The 17,546-nt window shown below is 48.1% G+C and overlaps 1 protein-coding gene across 1 annotated transcript in view; it reads right to left on the reverse strand.

Moving 5' to 3' along the window:
• KATNIP (katanin interacting protein) overlaps window positions 1-17,546 on the reverse strand; it is a 183,927-nt gene that overhangs the window by 91,471 nt on the left and 74,910 nt on the right. The window contains exons 6-7 of the mRNA XM_045284933.1: window positions 7,910-8,177; window positions 5,136-5,267 (exon numbers count right to left, since the gene is read on the reverse strand). Coding sequence (XP_045140868.1) covers window positions 5,136-5,267; window positions 7,910-8,177 — 400 coding nt within the window. The remainder of the gene's footprint in view (window positions 1-5,135; window positions 5,268-7,909; window positions 8,178-17,546) is intronic.

Genomic DNA, 17,546 nt, shown 5'->3' on the forward strand with positions numbered 1-17,546 from the left:
TTAAGTGGAGAGCAAATGTTTTGAGAATGAGGAGGGCAATGAATGTACAAATGTGCTTTACACAATTGATGTATGTATGGATTGTGATAAGCGTTGTATGAGCCCCTAATAAAACAATTTTTTAAAAATCCAATACTAGTCCATAAATCCCTCTTCAGACTCACATGTAAGGATGCAGAATGCAGGAAGAACACGGGCTAGTAGGTGCAACGTCTTGTGGACCCAATGGCGGTGGAAGCATTGCAGGGATCTCAGGAGTCTCAGCGTGCCTTGCCACAGGAAGATGAAGGCAGAGACAGAGGGAAAGGCCCACCTCCAGAGAGCCATTTCTCGGTGGCACTTCCAAATGAGGTCATAAAGTCATGACCTGATGGACAGGCTAAGACCCACCCATATATTCTTATGGGTGCCATGTTGGCACGAAAAACCTATCACGTGTCATCCTCATGACTGTTCCTACACTGGATCCTACTGCTGCAGCCACTGCATCAATCCATCTCCTGGAGGGTCTTCCTATTTTTTTGCTGAGAGTAAATGTTTATTTTAATGGACACTAAGAAAAATATAACAAATATAACCTGCAAATTTTAGCAATGTTATCATACAGGGCTAGGTTTATGGGATCTGTCTGAGCAAATAGTGGAGTTTGCATATGAGTCATTCAGTGGGGTAGCTCAGAACAGAGAACTGACGGCCCATGTTTTCAAATACTGACTCCAACTCATGCTGGCTGGGTGACCTATCTTCATTCTATTGTGCTACCTTGGCAGCTGCTAACACCATCCAATCACTTGCTTGTTATCCATCTCTGGGCCTGCAAAGATAAACACTCTGAGGGCAGGTGCAATGACTTTCTTGTTCATTGGAGCTCTAACACCTGCAACAGAACCTGGCACATTAGTAGGTGCTTGTGTACAGTTTCTGGAGTGAAGACCATGTCTGTTACCTTGTCTGGAACTCCTTCCCCTGATGGCCCAGAGGATACCTGACCTGAAGCCCTGGGCCTCATGGCCCTGCGTCCCCTGCTAGCTCTATTGTTATGTGCCAACAAATCAATTCTCACTCATAGCAACCCTGTGTACAACAGAACAAAGCGCTGTTGCTATATCAGAGGCCAACAATACATCCACTGGGTCAAGACATCCCACTGAGAGCCTTCCTCTTTTCCTCTGCCTCTTCGCTTTACCAAGAATGATGTCCTTTTCCAGAAACTGGTCTCTCCTGATAACATGTCCAAAGTATGTGCGTTGAAGTCTCACCATGCTTGCTTCTAAGGGGCACCCTGGCTATCCCTCTTCCAAGACAGACCTGTTTGTTCTTCTGGAAGTCCATGGTATGTTCAAGATTCAAGCGCATCAGTCACCCTCCTGTCGTCCGCATTCACTGTCCAGCTTCTGCGTGCATATGAGGTCACTGAACAAACCATGGCCAGGCACACCTTGGTCCTCGATGGGCTGTCTTTGCTGTCTAACACTTTAAGGAGGTCTTGTGCAGCAGATTTGCCCAATGCTATGTGTCGTTTGACTTCCTTTTTAAAAATTTTAATAAATCATTTTACTGGGGGCTCTTACAGCTCTTATAACAATCCATACATCAATTGTATCAAGCACATTTGTATAAATGTTGCCATCATCATTTCCAAAACATTTTCTTTCTACTTGAGCCCTTGGTATCAGCTGCTCCTTTTCCCCTTGCGCATACTCCCACCCTCATGAACCCTTGATAATTGATACATTATTTTTATTTTCATATTTTACACCATCCACTGTCTCCCTTCACCCATGTTTCTGTTGTTTGGTGTCCCCGGGGTGGTGTGGGGGTGATGCGTGTATTGATCATTGCAATCAGTTCCCCCTTTCTCCTTCTTCTCCCCCACCTTTCCTCTACCTTCATGATATCGATACTCTCATCATTAGCCATGAGGGGTCTATCTGTCCTGGATTCTGTGTGTCAAGAGCTCTTATCTGCATTGTCTATAGGCTCTGGTCTAGCCAGATTTTTAAGGTAGAGCTGGGGCCATGATAGTGGCGGGGGGCTGGGGGGGGTGGGGAAGAAGCATTAAAGAACTAAAAGAATGTGTGTTTCGCCAGTGCTATACTACACCCTGGCTGGCTTGTCCCTTCCTTGTGACCCTTCTGTGAGGAGATGTCCATTTGTCTACAAATGGGCTTTGGGTCTCCATTCTGACCCTCTTCGTTTGCATCGAAATGGTTGTTTGTTTTGGGTCTTATGCCTTATGCCTGATACCTGATCCTGTCAACACCTCGTGATCACACAGGTTGATGTGCTTCTTCCAAGTGGGCTTTGTTGCTTCCCTGCCAGGTGGCCACTTGTTTAACTTCAAGCCTTTAAGACCACAGATGCTATATCTTGTAATAGCTGGGCATCATCAGCTTTCTTCACCACATTTGCTTATATACCCATTTTGTGTTCAGTGATTGTGTCGGGAAGGTGAGCATCACAGAATGCCAGGTTATTAGCACAAAGTGTTCTTGTGTTGAGGGAGGACTTGAATAGAAGCCCAATGTCCATATGCTACCTTAATATTTAACATATGTACATAGACCTATATCCCTATAATTTTATGTTAATGTATTTAATATACGCATGCATAAATTTATGCCTCTATAAATGTTTTTTGCCTTAGTTCTTTTCTCTATTTCCTTTTCCTTTCCTCCTGTCCCACTATCGTGTTCGACCTTCATTTGGCTCTTTACTTTCTCCACATGGCACTTGATCAACCCCACCAGGCATTCTATGACCTTGCCATCGATTTTAGATCTCTTATTGTTCTCTTGTCCCTGGGTTTGTTGGCTCCCCGCTCCCTTTCCCCCACCTTCTCCTTTCCCCTGACCCCCTGGAACCATCAGCCCTGTTGTTTACTCCTCAGGATTGTTTATCCTGCCTATCTTATATAGATAGACATGAAAAAAAAAAAACAAGAAAAAAAACCAGTGTATGAATAGTTCAAGGTTTGTCTGTTGACCCTTATGTATGTTTTCCAATCCAATCTGTTGCAGTGCCACGCGCTGCCCCGAGTCCAAAGTCTATTTTCAGAATTCCCTGGGGACTTTGTTGCCTTGCTCCCCCCACCCCCCCATTGCTGCTCTGTTGCGCTCCCTTTGTGTTATGCCCTGGCATGTGGGGATCAGACAGGGCCCAATTCCCGCACTGTGTCTCCTGTGCTACCTCCTCGCCCCTCATAGCGCTCTGGGTCAGTTAGGGGACGCCGTGTCTCCTAGTGAGGTGAGGCTGACCCTAGTCCTCTCTGTGCACCGGCTGCTTGGAGAGGGACTGTCGTCCTCGGAACTTGGTGGGGCAGGATGCTGTGCACGCTCTCTTTCTCTCTTAGTTTCCTCCATGTGATCTGGGGACCTGCCACTACCCCGGGGCTGTACACTCATTCAGTGGTGTCCTCTATAGTGCATTCTTCTGGGGAGGGGGTCGATGTAGCTGGGATAGGGGCTGGCCTCGCAGACCTCTGTTAGCTCACAGCTTCATGCTGGTCTGTTGTCAAGGCTTGGCGCACCAGGTTGAGGTCTGGTCCCGCTCTCCCTTTCCTGAATTGCCCCCTCAGTTTCCTAATCAGTGAATTTACTGATCACTGAGGAGCTCTTGATGCAAGCTGCTTAGCTGGGTGTCATCTTGCCGGAAATCCTCGTTTGATTTCTTGATGGCTATTTCCCTGAGCATTAGTTGTGAATCAAAGTACAATGAAATCTTTAACAACGTCCGTTTTTTCTGTGCTTATCACGATAGGTTTGTTGGTCCAGTTGGGAGGATTTGGGTTTTCTTAACCCTGGATTGTAATCCACACTGGAGGCTGCAGTCTTTGGTTTTCCTTAGCAAGCGCCTGAAGTCCTCTTCGCTCTCAGCAAACAATGTTGTGTCATCTGTCTACTGAAGGTTGTTAATGAGCCTTCCTCTAATCCTGATGCCCAGAGTGAACGGCCAATACATGGCCTTTATTGTTGTTATTTCCTGCTGGGTGTTCACTTTCTCTTCCTTCTTCCATGGGCCCTGAGCTGCTGAGACAAGAGCTTTACACCCCAGGCCTTAGGCTGGGAGTAGGACAGACCCCTGTTCTGGGGTGGGCAGGGTGGCTCCTACCATCAGGTTCCTAGGCCATGCCACCAGGAAAAAAAAACCCTCTAGTTCCCCAAGCACAAGGGTAGACTGCCAAAGAACAGAGATCAGGGCCCTGGCTTAGACCAGGGCTTTTATCATTTGCTGGGACACGGCTAGATTATACCCAGGACAATCTCTGGAGACAACACTAGGATGCCTTGAGTTCTTTGAGGTCCCTTGTGTCACAGATGTCCCACAACCAGGTGGCCCCCGGGGAGTGTCTGGCACTGTTTAACACCAGGCATTAGGATGAGACGGTCCACTTTACAGCCTTGCACGTGAGCAGTTTCCTGATAAAACACACAGTGGAATCGCTCGACCATCGCTGAGCTCTTTATCGGCCCCTTTCCAGTTGGCGAAGAGGCCCCGAGTGGTGTAGTGGTTATGAATTGGGCTGTGATCTGCAAGGTCAGCAGTTCAAAACCACCAGCCACTCCATGGGAGAAAGATGGGGCTTTCAACTCCCATAAACAGTTACAGTCTCAGAAACTCACAAGGACAGTTCTACCCTGTGCTAGAGTCACTATGAGTCAGAATCAACTCAGTGGCAGTGAGCTTGGTTCTGGATGGTTCTAACTGGGTGAACTATCTTTCTGTGTGTTAGTTTCTATCCGTGAAGTATGTACAATTGCAGGCGCCTGCTTCTGGGCTGGTTATGAGACAATATGAGTAGAAGCTTAGGTCAATGGCTGCCTCAATGCACGGGGCTCCTCATATCACCAGAGGCAGTGTATTCACCATAGACTCTTTTGAACCTTTAGAATTTTCTCCTGTTTGTACATATTATGACCCAGAGAGTTAAGCACATTCATTTTAAAGTAAGAACAAAAATGAAAGCAACGTTCGACTTGAACCACAGATTTGCCACAGAACCTGCAACGTGGCTGAGAGTCAGCTCCACCCTCGGTAGGGAGGGCAGTGAAGCAAGGGCTCTTCCACCATAGCTCCCCACTGAGGTGACCCCCATGCCCCCCTGCCCCCCCAGCTCAGAGGTGCCCAGAACTTACTGGAATAAGGCCTCTCGTGGTCTGGGAGTGTGGCAGGGGGCTGGTGGTTCAGGGTTGGCTCAGATTTGCTGGGAATGAAGACATCGGCATTGTCCTTCCGTTTGGCAGATAAATGTCTTTCCCGCTTACCACCTGCAGGCAAAAGACATTTACAAGTCAAGATGCTGAAGGGGAACAGAGTCGGTAGGTATATCTGGCTCGGGCGTTTGTTCTTTGGTTCATTCACTTATTCTTTCCACAAATACTTCTTGGGCCCCTATTCTGTGCCAGGTGCCGTGCTGGTCTGCCAACAAAATGGGCTTGCTCAGTCACTGCATGCACAGCATCAGACGCTATGAACAAGGAATGAGATGTCCCAGGACATCCAGGTTCTCTCAGGCTGCCACTGTCCCTCAGCAGCAGGTCTTACCATCGAGGGCTGCCAGGTCTCACTGGCAGTACGTCTTTCCTCATGCCATGTGAAATAACTGTGCCACCCAGGGCATCTTCAGAGTTCTGGAGCTCCTGGGCTTGGGTCCTCCTGGGCAGGCATAGAGGGCACCTAGGAATGTCTAACTAAAGTGCACCGAGCAGTGAATCCCAGCCAAGAAGCTCCTGGGGGCTTGCCAGGTCCCCAAAAAAGGAGTCCTGCCTGGGATCAGGGTTCCAGGGGGGCTTGGGGAGCTCCAGAGGTGAGTGGCATCTGCCTGACCTGCTTAGCCATCACTCCTACTTTGGGGAAGAACATGCATCTATCCACCACATCCTAGAGTATGTGAATATTTGCTCACTGGCTTGCCTGACACCTGGGGTCCAAGGTCAGACTGAGAGGGCAGTAGGGGGACTGCGTCCAATGGGATGAGGCACAGGATGGAGGGAGTGGATGACCAGGGGACTGGCTCCCCACGAGCTGAAAATGATGCTGAGGGCACTTGGAGCAATGGTCCACCAGGGCTGTGTCCTGGACACATGCTGTCTCATGCGCTCCCTTACTCATCCTTGGAGGCAGAACAGTGGCCCGTCCCCAACCCCGCCCTCCAGATACCACCTGGAAACCTGGGATTGTGCTGTGCTAGGCTATATGGCCAAGGGGTATTCACATTGCCCATCAGAGGACCTTAAAATAGACACGGTTGCTTTCTGCCTATCTGGCTATTGACTTAGCCTGGTGCTTGAGAACTCTCCGGGGCCAGACTCCCTGGATTCCTATCTCTGCCCCTCTGGGGTCCCTCTGGGCAAGTTACTTGATCGCTCAGTGCCTTGGTGTCCCCATCAGTAAAATGGAAGGCAATAGCATCACTTCCCTTGGCGTGCTGGTGACCACTCAATGAGGGAGCACGCATACAGCCCTTAGGATAGTGCTTGGTCCGTAGAGGTCAGTAAAAACTCAGCCATGCTTCACATCCATCCTAACACGCTTATGGCCTCTTTAACCTGCTGGGATGTGAGAGCTGGAGGCAGGACTCGCCTGTCTGCTTCCTCTCTGGTCACCTGTGCTCACACAGTGCCCGGGGTGTGATATGTGCCGAATGGTTGACTGAATGAACGAACATTCTAGAACCAAACACACTTTCTGGGGACTACGCTTGAGGATGCTCACGGTTAGTTTGGAACCCCAATACCATGTTGGAGTCTGGTGAGACCTTGCAGCGGGCCCCTGGGCCTCCTGCGTGCTCCCCTCAGCAGAAGCTCTCCTCCTACTGTGCATCAGAGGGAAGTGAGGCAGCCTCTTGGGGTGATAACACCCCCACCCCCAAGCGCCTACCCTTGGCAGCCATCACAGCCACAGGGGGCCCGCCAGCAGGCTAATTGCTAAAAAATGTCAAGAAACTGTTCTCTCTTCTCACTTTACACACCCTGGGATTAACCTCAAACGGCATCTGGTATCAAACTGGTCTGGCTCTCTATACCCTGTCATTCCCAGGACCCGGGGGGCCCCTGGCAGCCTCTCACAATCCTCTCTTTGTCCCTCAGAGAAAGCAGACTCCCCTGAAATGGTGCATTCCCAGGATACTGCACGGAACAGAAAAGGAACGGTTCAGACAACAGCAATTCTGCTTCTGAATGTGGGAAAGCTACCTAGGAATGACAGCACACTGGGGAAGGGGGAAGGAGGAGCCCAGTGGGAATATTTTCCTCAATGCCCCAGGCCTCAAACCAAATGATTGCTGTGGCTCTACCTGGCCCAGCCTCTGATCAAACCGTAGCACCGTATTTCAGAGGTAAGTCTGGAGGAGGAGTGTAAAGGATGCTGAGAAGGAGCACTAGGGACAGTGACTGGTCTCCATCTCTCCACAGGTGCTCTGGTCCTGCTCATGGCTACCCTACTCACTGCCAATGAGTTGATTCTAGCTCACAGCGACCCTATATGGGCAGGGCAAAACTGCGCCTGGGGGTTTCTGAGACTAACTCTTGACGGGAGTAGAGAGCCTAGTCTTTCTCCTGTGGAGCGGCTGGTGGTTTCCAAGGTGCTAACCTTGCAGTTAGCAACCCAATGCTTAACCACTGAGCCACCAGGGCTCTGTCCTGATCGCTAAAACTTGAGACTCTGTGACTCAGCCAGCTGGGTCTAAGATCAGACTACTGCCCTGGGCTCCTCACTTATCGGAGTTACTAACTAGGCCCTTGTGCCTAAGTCACTTTGTAGTGAGCCATCTACAGAGACCTGATGAATCTACCTCCCTGGCCCAGGAGGCCACTCTACCCAGAGCTGATTCACAGTGTCCCTCGGAGTTCAAGTGCTACTATTTAGATCCAGAGACAAAGTAAAACAAACAAACACCACCAAATCTCACTTGTGGAAGGCGTATTAAAGGCCAGCATCACCAGGGTGTCTGGGCCCTGCAGAGGGTGTCCTTCTGCCGCGTGGTCGTCGGGGAGGTCCTTCTGCACCGAGTCCCCACTTGAAAGAAGGGCGCCCTCTCTGGGAAGGCTCTCCAGCTCCTGGCCCTCGGGCTCGGGCTCGGAGAACACGTCTTCTTCAATGGAGTCGTACTCGTCACTGGAACAGTCTTCTGGTGTCCTCTGTGGACTCACACCGAGCTCCGGGCTTTCCCTCGGCTCCTGCCAACAGCCAAGCCGGGAGATGAACAATGAAAGATGACACTTTCAGCAAAAACCCAGTTGAAAACGGATCATTAGAACCAAAGATCTATTCCCACCTACAATCACAGTTGTCAACCTCATCCCAAGCCGTGCACTGCCTCTGCTTTGAAGCTGGGGCAATAGAGGCTGGGGGAAAACGGCCCCTCTCTGGACAGAGCACATGGACGGAACGTCCACTGAGCGTGTGTGTGTCTAACAGATGCTACGTTTGTGGGGCCCGTCAAAGCACATCGTGGGCCCCACCCCCAGGGTGTCTGATCCAGCAGGTCTGGGATGGGACGCAATAATTTGCATTTCTGACAGGATCATATTGCTGGCCCAGGGATCGCACGCTTGGAATATGAAATCTTGAAGGCTACCAAAGACCCTGGAATTCCAGGCAGCAAACTCTGCCACGGCTCCTCTCCCATGGCTCATTGGGGGTCCGGGAGTGCTGTGACTTGTCGAGTGGTTAACAAACAGCATCTAGACACTGTCACATTTAGCACTCCACTATAACTGTTAGATACTTTTTTTCAAACACGGCCCCTTTATGCCTGTAGGAGTGTGGATGTCCCCAAGGTTGGGTATGAATCGCTAGACTTAGAGGGTCCAGACGATGGATATCACCCAAACCAGGACTCTTCTGAAAGGAGGGGGGGGCGGGGAGGCCCTCTGATATTCACACGGAGGCCCAAAGCAGAATCCTCATGAGAAGTCCATGCGCACAAGGAGTGATCGTCAGGCAGTGACCTGATTGACAGGCTAGACTCCACCCCTTCTTCCTTTTATCCAGTTGACATGAAATTGTCTAACTACCATAAGGGAGGCGGCTGGGAGCAGAAGTGGGAGCAGGTTCCAACTTTACTAATGACTGGCCGGGAGACCCAGACTAAGTCACTTAACCAATCAAAGCTGCACCCATGAAATGGGCCCGTCAACCCCTGCCTTAGGAGAATTGTTTGATCAAAGCCATGATGTTCCTTCCCCTGGGAAGGCTGAGCACTCCTGTATTGAAAATAAGGGCACATACATTAAACACATTTAAAAGGATGACCTATGGGGAGGTGCGGGTATAAAAAAAGTTTGTGGAAAAAGCACCATTGTTTCTCAATTGCATTTCCCCACAAACTTGTGGAATCCCCTTCATACAAGATCCTGAGTGAGAGAGAGGCCGAGCCTTCTTCATGGAAACCAGACTGTGCCATCCACGTCGGATAGGGGTCGGTGCGGGGAGGGCCATCAGACTCATTGCTCTTCCACAGGGGAATGGGAGTGCTCAGGTGGCCAGCTGTTTAGAAGCAATTTCAGCCATTGTACACAGCTGGTCACCTTTTCCAGTAGAATAATGTCCTGTACTTTACAAACCATCTTCAATTCCTCCTCTCAGCTGGTCCCCATAATAACCCGGTAAGATAAAAGGAAACCTTGCAAAACATAAATTCAGTTAAAACAGGAGAGCGTATTGGTTCCCGGCCTTGGCCCAGTTCCCATTCTCAAGCAGACTCGGTTAAGTTCTTGTTCCCCAGGGGTCAGGGGCCAGTGGGCAAGAAAACAGAGGGAAACCCCCTCCCTGGGCGCCCACCAAGCATTCTTCCTGCCACTCTCTGTGGAGCCCAAGGATAAAATGTGCCAACCAGCTGGGAGAAGCCTGTGGCTGTTGTTAGGGGTCATCGAGTCCATCCCATGGGGACCTGCTGCACAACAGAGGGTTGGGACGTTGCCCCTCCGGTGCCACTCTCAGCTGTTGTTCCTGTGCTTACGCTGATGGTTGCAGCCACGGGGTCAACCCATCTCCTTGAGGGCCTTCCTTATTTTTCACTGTCCCTCTGTGTTATCAAACCTGATGTCCTTCTCCAGGGACCGCTCTCTCCTGATAACATGCACAAAGCATGTAAGACAAAGTTCTGACTACCCAAGGAGCACTCTGGCCATACTTTTCCCAAAAGAGGTCAGTTTGTCCTTGGAGCAGTCTACGGGACCTTCAGCCTTCCTCCCCAGCACAAACCCATCAATTTTCCTTGGGTCTTCTTTATTCATATGCATTGAAGGCCATGGACAACACCAGGGCTTGGGTCGGGCACACCTTAGTCTTTAAAGTTACATCCTTGCTTTTTAACACTAACTACGCTGGGTGCAGCCTGTTTATCTAGTGCAAGGCATCTTTTGATCTCTTGACAACTGCTTCCGTGAGCATCGACTATGGATCCAGCAAGGCAAAATCCTCGACAACGTCGAGCTTTTCTCCATTTATCATGACGGGTTGTCTCGTGGTCCAGTTGTGAGGATTTGGGTCTTCTTTACGTTGAGTTGTAATTCAGGCTGAGGGCTACGCTTCTCCATCTTCAGCAGCAAGTGCTTCAAGCCCTCCTCTGTGAGCAAGCCAGGGTGCGTCATGTGCACATCACAGGTGGTTTATACGCCTTCCTCGATCCTGATGCCACATACCTCTTCAGGTCACCCAGATTCTCGGTTGATTTGCTCAGCACACAGAGAGAGTAAGTGTGGTGAGAGGACGCAGCCCTGACGCACACTTTCCGCAGGTCTATCCCCTTGTTCTGTTTGCACAATTGCCACTTCATCCATGTACAAGGCGCACACGAGCACAATGAAATGGTCTGGGAGATGCCCATTGCCATCCAGGAATTCCCAGTTAGTCCCAGGCCCACTGTCTAAGATGGACTGTGGCCACCAAGCAAGCCCCCACCACATGTACAAAGCATGTAAGACAAAGTTCCGACTATCCAAGGAGGCTTCAGGGAGCATGTTGGGACCTTGGGATTTCCTCTGGCCTCTTCATCATCTTCGTAATGTTACCACCCCACATTTTTCGTGACAGATGTTGGGGGGTTCTCTAAAATTGGGGAACTAAAGCAGAGCCTTTCAGCTGGTCCAGCGTCTCGCAGCTATGAGCCCCAAGCGCGGCTCCTTCTAGATGAGGGGATGACAGGTGAAGCGATCTCTGCTAGGTGCTGTAGGGGTCCCATCACTGGGGAGAACTACCCAGCCACAGCATTCCTGAACTCAGCCATGACGCATGTGTGCTAGAGACCCTCAGCAGGGGGCGGAGGCAATGGTAGGAATGGACCAGCTGGCAAGGCCTCTTCTCTTATTGGGGTGCACCACACCGTGGGGGAGAAAACACAGGGACATCAGCTGTGGATAAGACTGAGGCCCTGACCGTGCTGGGCGGGAGACCCCAGTGAAAAACAGGTGGTAAGTAATGACACCTGGATACCGAGGAGCCACCAGGGAATGTCCAGGCCAAGAGTGTGTCAGGCAGGGGGAACAGCAGAGGCAAAGGCCCAGAGGCAGAAATGGTGGAGGGCAGTGCTCCTGGGATGAAAGGAGAAGACAGAGAATTCCATCCAGACGGAGGCAGCAGGGAAACATCTGGATTTGGTTTGATGCCCAAGGTTAGGCTCCTGAAGGGAGGGTTAGCAGAGACACACTCTTTGCTGCGTTTTAAAAGATGCTATGGTATGCAAGCAGAACCGTTTAAAACGTGAATAAAAGACAGCGATAGCTTTGGGGCATGGAGATAGATTTTGAGAGGTGGGGCAAGTGTGGAATCCAGGGTGAAATAAATGCAAGTTTAAATACCATTCATTTTATTTACAAAATACTTATGAGGGGGCTTTAACAAAAGTCTGTGACTTGAAAAGGCCCTGGTGGCATAGTGGTTGCACGCTGGGCTGCTCACAGCAAGGTCGGCAGTTCAAAACCACCAGCTGCTCCACGGGAAACCAGGGTTCTCGACTCCCAGAGAGAGCCACAGTCTCAGAAACCCACCAGGGCAGTTCTACCCTATGCCATTGGTTGCTAGGAGTCGGCATCGACTGGATGGCAGGGGGTTTTGAGTTTATATAAGTTTGAAGCCTAGAGCTGTAACAGTTAGGGCCTTCCTCACAGAGGAAAATAAAATGCTGGCTGCAGCCTGGGTGATCAACCCCTAGGCCTTAAGCCCCTGTAAGGCCTAAGTGATCTAAAGCTATCTCAGGTAATGGGAAGAGGGGTGTGGGGGGTGGTGTGGTGAACCAGGCAGCAAGACCCCCAAGAGGAAGCCATTCAAAACCTTTCCATCTGGACAGGCGAGGTTCCTTGGGGTGGTCACTTTGAAAACCAGCCTGTTGGTACTTCAAAGGGGCACCATGCTGTGGCATCTAGCAGTTGCTCTGAACACGACATCCAGAAATCCCTCTGTGAAAATTTACTTTATATCTTTCCTTTAAAACCGTTAGATTCCATTTTAATGTTCGGGGTTGGCAAAGTTCAGTTCAAGCCCTTTCGAACAGCATCCTCTGCAGTGGCAGCCAGGCTGCAAACACTGCGGGTGACGAGAAGACGACAGAAATGGCAGACACGCCAGCCTCAGGAGAGGGCCGGGAGAAGCGAGGAGGGACACTGAGACACTCAAGAGTTCAAGGGGTGTTGCTAGAAGAACCACTGCCTCAAACATAGCAGGAGTCCTAGCTGCCTGGTCCTCCTGGGCTGGGAGAAGTGAGGAGTCAGGCTGGCTATAAAACATGGTATTTTTGCGAACATGGTAACAACAACATGAATAACAACAGGAACAGCTGGCAACTGCCAAGCTTTGGGTACGGACCTAACCTCTCTCTGTACCTCATCATGTTTCAGCCATGGGTGGGGGTGGTAGCTTCACTTTGAAGGCTCACAGTACTCAACTCACACGCCCAAGGTCACACAGCTAGGAATGGCAGGGCCTAGATGAGTGGCTTCCAGATATTCACTCCCATGACCACACCTATCCTCTGACAGGTGCTAACATGTGAGAAGCAAGTGGACTCAGGAGTGGGGAGGAGGATCCCCCTGGGGCACTTTCTGGCGAGGCTGAGAGAAGATTTGGCAGCAGGCACAGCCAAGACAAGAAGCTGAGGACTGTGTTGGCTGGAAGCTGTCCTGGTTGAAGATTGACTGCTATGTTCTAGGGATAGAGGGGTGAACGAGACACACGGGGCCCCATCTTCATGGAGTTTATAAACTGGCAAGACAGACAGCCATTCCCAAATAAACTGTAAATGCAATAATGTCAACATCCCAAACGTCAAGCTTGCTAGCCCGGTGTCTCAAGCCCACTGGCCACGACATCGCAACTTGCCCCTAAGAGAGTCACTTGTTCTGTTCTGCATGTTTTAAAAATTGCATCCTTAAACAACCCCTTGAGGATCCTGGTGGTGCAGCAGGTTGAGCGTCGGGCAGTGAATGAAGGCCGTAGCCGCTCTGTACAAGAAACACGAGATGGTCTGCTTCTCTTAGGACCGACAGCCTCCCACACCCTGGAGAGCAGGGTTCAACTTTGCCCTCCAGAGTCACCCGGAGTCTCAGTGGATTGGGTTGGGGCACTTCCATTCTTATGGAACGACCCCTATAAAAATCGGAGTGACACATGTATCAAATGCTTACAGTGTGTTTTTAGTTTCTAATACCCATTCACCGTACCCTTCAACCTTGGATTTTCCTTTATGCATTATTATCAGAGCTAAATTTATTGATGAAGCACCCTAGGAGTCACCATTATGAGAAAAATCAAAGTGCCCTGGTCTCAGGAAATGTAGAGGAGGCGGGGTACTGACCGGAAGAAGGGTGCCCCAGGTGTTTCCTGGCTGCTTGAAGTATCAATAGATAGGATATTGGAGAAGGGTGGCAGAATTGACAGAATTCTCCAGACCGACTAAAAGTTTTGAGGAATTCCTGAACAACAGAAAGCAGAGATATCAACGAAGAACGGTATCTGCACCCATGAACATATCTATAAAGAACTAATGACAGAAGAAACTCTAGGCTAATATGCTGGCGAAAAGTGCCCGCAGAAGGAGTATGCGTGCATGCAAGTGTGTATAACCATACAGACTTGAGATCAGCAGGAAGCGCCGAGGCACAGTCATTGCCTTCCCAGCCTCACTCCTATTTAGCTAAGTTAAAGACAGCAACCACTCCCCACCAGAGGGAAGACCTGAGTGCGGGCACTAGGAAAGGAAGGTGGAGTGACACCCCAGATAGAGGCGACATCTACCTGCTTGGAAGAGAAGCCAAGGGACAGTTCATAAGAATATTCTGCTCCAACACAATGGACACTAGGGTCAGGTTCAACAAATAGAGTAGGCCCAGGAAGTGAGACGTTCAAATACAAAGATGAATAGACATCCAAGAATAACCAAATATTTGGACGAAATCAGTACTCTAAAAGATGCAATCAATTAAAGAACTAATACCCAATGAAAGAATATAGACTTTGAAATACAGAAAATTATATCTCTAGAGAGATCTAAAAGGACATTTCACCTATGAAAAAGAAATAATTAGAGCTTAAAAGTTTTATCATTAACATTTTAAAAAGATAAGCTAAATATAAGAAGGCATCAAAAAGTAAATAATTTAGTGTGCTAGAAAATCTAGTCAAGTACCTTTACAAGAACATGTAACAAAATGACACCAACAACAATAAACTATGAAAGAAAACATGAGAGACTTGAAAGACAGCTATAAATCAACAAGGCATGTACATATGTAAATATATTTCTATATGATGATGGGGAAATAGATCTATGCACAAGTAGTTATAGGTTTAGTATTAAGGTAGCAGATGGACATGGGGCTTCTACTCAAGTACTTCCTCAACACAAGAACACTTTGTTCTATTAAACTGGCATTCCATGATGCTCACCTTCCCAACATGATGGCTGAAGACAAAGCGGGTGCATAAGCAAATGTGGTGAAGAAAGTTGATGGTGCCCGGCTATCAAAAGATATAGCATCTGGGGTCTTAAAGGCTTGAAGATAAACAAGCAGCCATCTAGCTGAGAAGTAAAAAAGTCCACATGGAAGAAGCACACCAGTCTGTGTGATCATGAGGTGTCCACAGGATCAGGTATCAGGCATCAAAGACCCAGAACAAAAAATCATATCATTGTGAATGAGGGGGATTGCAGAGTAGAGACCCATAGCCCATCTGTAGGCAACTGGACATCCCCATATAGAAGGGTCATGGGGAGGAGATGAGCCAGTCTGGGTGCAGTATAGCACCGATGAAACACACAACTTTCCTCTAGTTCCTAAATGCTTCCTCCCCACCACTCCCACTATCATCACCCCAATTCTACCTTACAAATCTGGCTAGCCCAGAGCATGTACACAGGTACAGGTAAGAGCTGGAAGCACAGGGAATCCAAGACAGATACACCCCTCAGGACCAATATTGAGAGTAGCCATACCAGGAGGGGAAGGGGAAGGTGGGGGGAGATATGGGGAACCAATCACAATGATCTACATATAACCCCCTCCCAGAGGGATGGACAACAGAGAAGTGGGTGAAGGGAGACATCAGTCAATGTAAGCCATGAAAAAAATCCTTTATAAATTATCAAGGGTTTATGAGGGAGGGAAGGTGGGGGAGGGAGAGTAAAAAAATAAGAAGCTGATACCAAGGGTTCAAGTAGAAAGAAAATGTTTTGAAAACGATGATGGCAACAAACATAAATGTGCTTGACACAATGGATGAATATATGGATAATGATAAGAGTTGTATGAGTCCCCAATAAAATTATTTTTTTTAAAAAATCATTGGATTAAATAACCCAATAAAACTTTTAATTTGATAGCTATTTTGAAGACTTTGTACCAAAATGAGAAAGCTCATGCTTCTGAAATAACTGTAGAAGATTCATAAAAAGGATATGGTAGGCCACAAACAAAACTTTAATAAATTCCAAAGCCAAAAATCAGACAGGCCATTTCTAATCATAATGTAGTACAATTAGAAATTACCATAATAGTATAGTATCAACAACAACAGACAAAAAAATTTTAAACCTTTTAATTAACTAACTCTTGGGTAAAGAAAGAAGTGAATAAGTACTAAAATTACACACCAACTAGAAGTAAATGGCAATGAAAGTCCTACATATGGAAACTTGTGTGATAAGAGCAAAGTCGTACTCTGAGGAGAAGCAATAGCTTTCTAGATGGCTGTACAAAAACAAGACTGAAAATAAGTAAATTAAGTATTTAAATGGAGAAGCTAGATCACAGGGATAGGGCTAAGGGAAGGGCACAAAAACAATAAACTGAATAAAAAGATTTAAAGAAGGAATTAATCTGATAAAAGGGAAAATGAACTAAAAGAGAATATGATAAATGAATGAATATATGTGCATGCACAGATGTGTTCAATAAAACTAAAATCTAGGGCTAGTTCAGCTGGGTAAGTGGAAATCACTTTTCAGGTTTGACTAAGTTTTGTTCTGAATTGTTTGATTCTTTTCTATTTTTTAATGAAAAGGCATTCATATATTAGGTGTCATAAAATATGTTTATATTTAAAATACTAAGAAATCCTAAACAAGTTACATATGTAAGAATTTTTTTAAAGGTTATTAATTCAAAATATTGATGCTGCGGTCACGCTTCCTTTCCATTCAGAGTAAAAAGGATGCCCCGGAGTCCGGAGCCATATGGAATCGTCACTTGCAGAAACACCGCATGGGGTAAAAGTGTCACTAGCTCTCTCATTTCTGAATCACATTTCACAGCTAGTATATATTCCTCATCATTCCAAATGAATCACTTGTCACTGACGTGTTCCTGCTCAGCTGGCCTTGTGCGCGTGACTCGCCTGCCCAGGGCTCCACCTAATACCATCAGCCAAACTGTCCTTGGATCTGAGCTGTCTAGCTGGGCATCTCTGGGTACACTCAGGACACAATGCCTCTGACAGTTATGAGTACCAGAGAGAAGAGAAGCCTCTTCCTTTTTTTTTGTTGGAAACTGACATTGTCTAAACCAGAGGTTGTAAGCTAGTAATCTGTAGGCCAAATCAGGCCAGCAGGTATATTTTGTTCTCCAGAGGAACAAAGCAAGTGAAGCAGTGGGTATATGAGAGAAAATCACTTCTGAGAAAATGGCTCATGCAATTGTGGAGGCCTGCTAAGTCCCAAATCGGTGGACCAGGTGACAGATTGAAGACCTCTACTGGCTTGCATGGTTGCAGGGGCCCACAGACCATAGTCTGGAGGTTAGGGAGCAAGCTGGGGCATTCTTCTGGCTCATGAGGTTCTGGGGGGGTGGAAAATCCAAAATCTTCAGGTCAGGCAGTAAACCAGAGACTTCTGGAGGTATGTGTCCCAAGACCCAGAAGTCATGCAATAAGAAGAATGCAGGGTTGAGAGAAAGTGCAAACTTTTCCAAAGCATCCAGTTATCTGAGGGGACACCGCCCCCAAACCGAAATTGCTCTGGTTGGAGCAGAGCTTGTGAAGTATATAGTTTTCCTACTAGTTACTCAAGTAATTAGCTCTAAGTTAGTGCACCCAGTGGCATCACCTGGGAAGGT

The sequence above is a fragment of the Echinops telfairi genome, unplaced genomic scaffold (genome assembly GCF_000313985.2).
Source record: "Echinops telfairi isolate 266 unplaced genomic scaffold, ASM31398v2 ScPeMD7_5;HRSCAF=22, whole genome shotgun sequence".
NCBI classification, from domain to species: domain Eukaryota; kingdom Metazoa; phylum Chordata; class Mammalia; order Afrosoricida; family Tenrecidae; genus Echinops; species Echinops telfairi.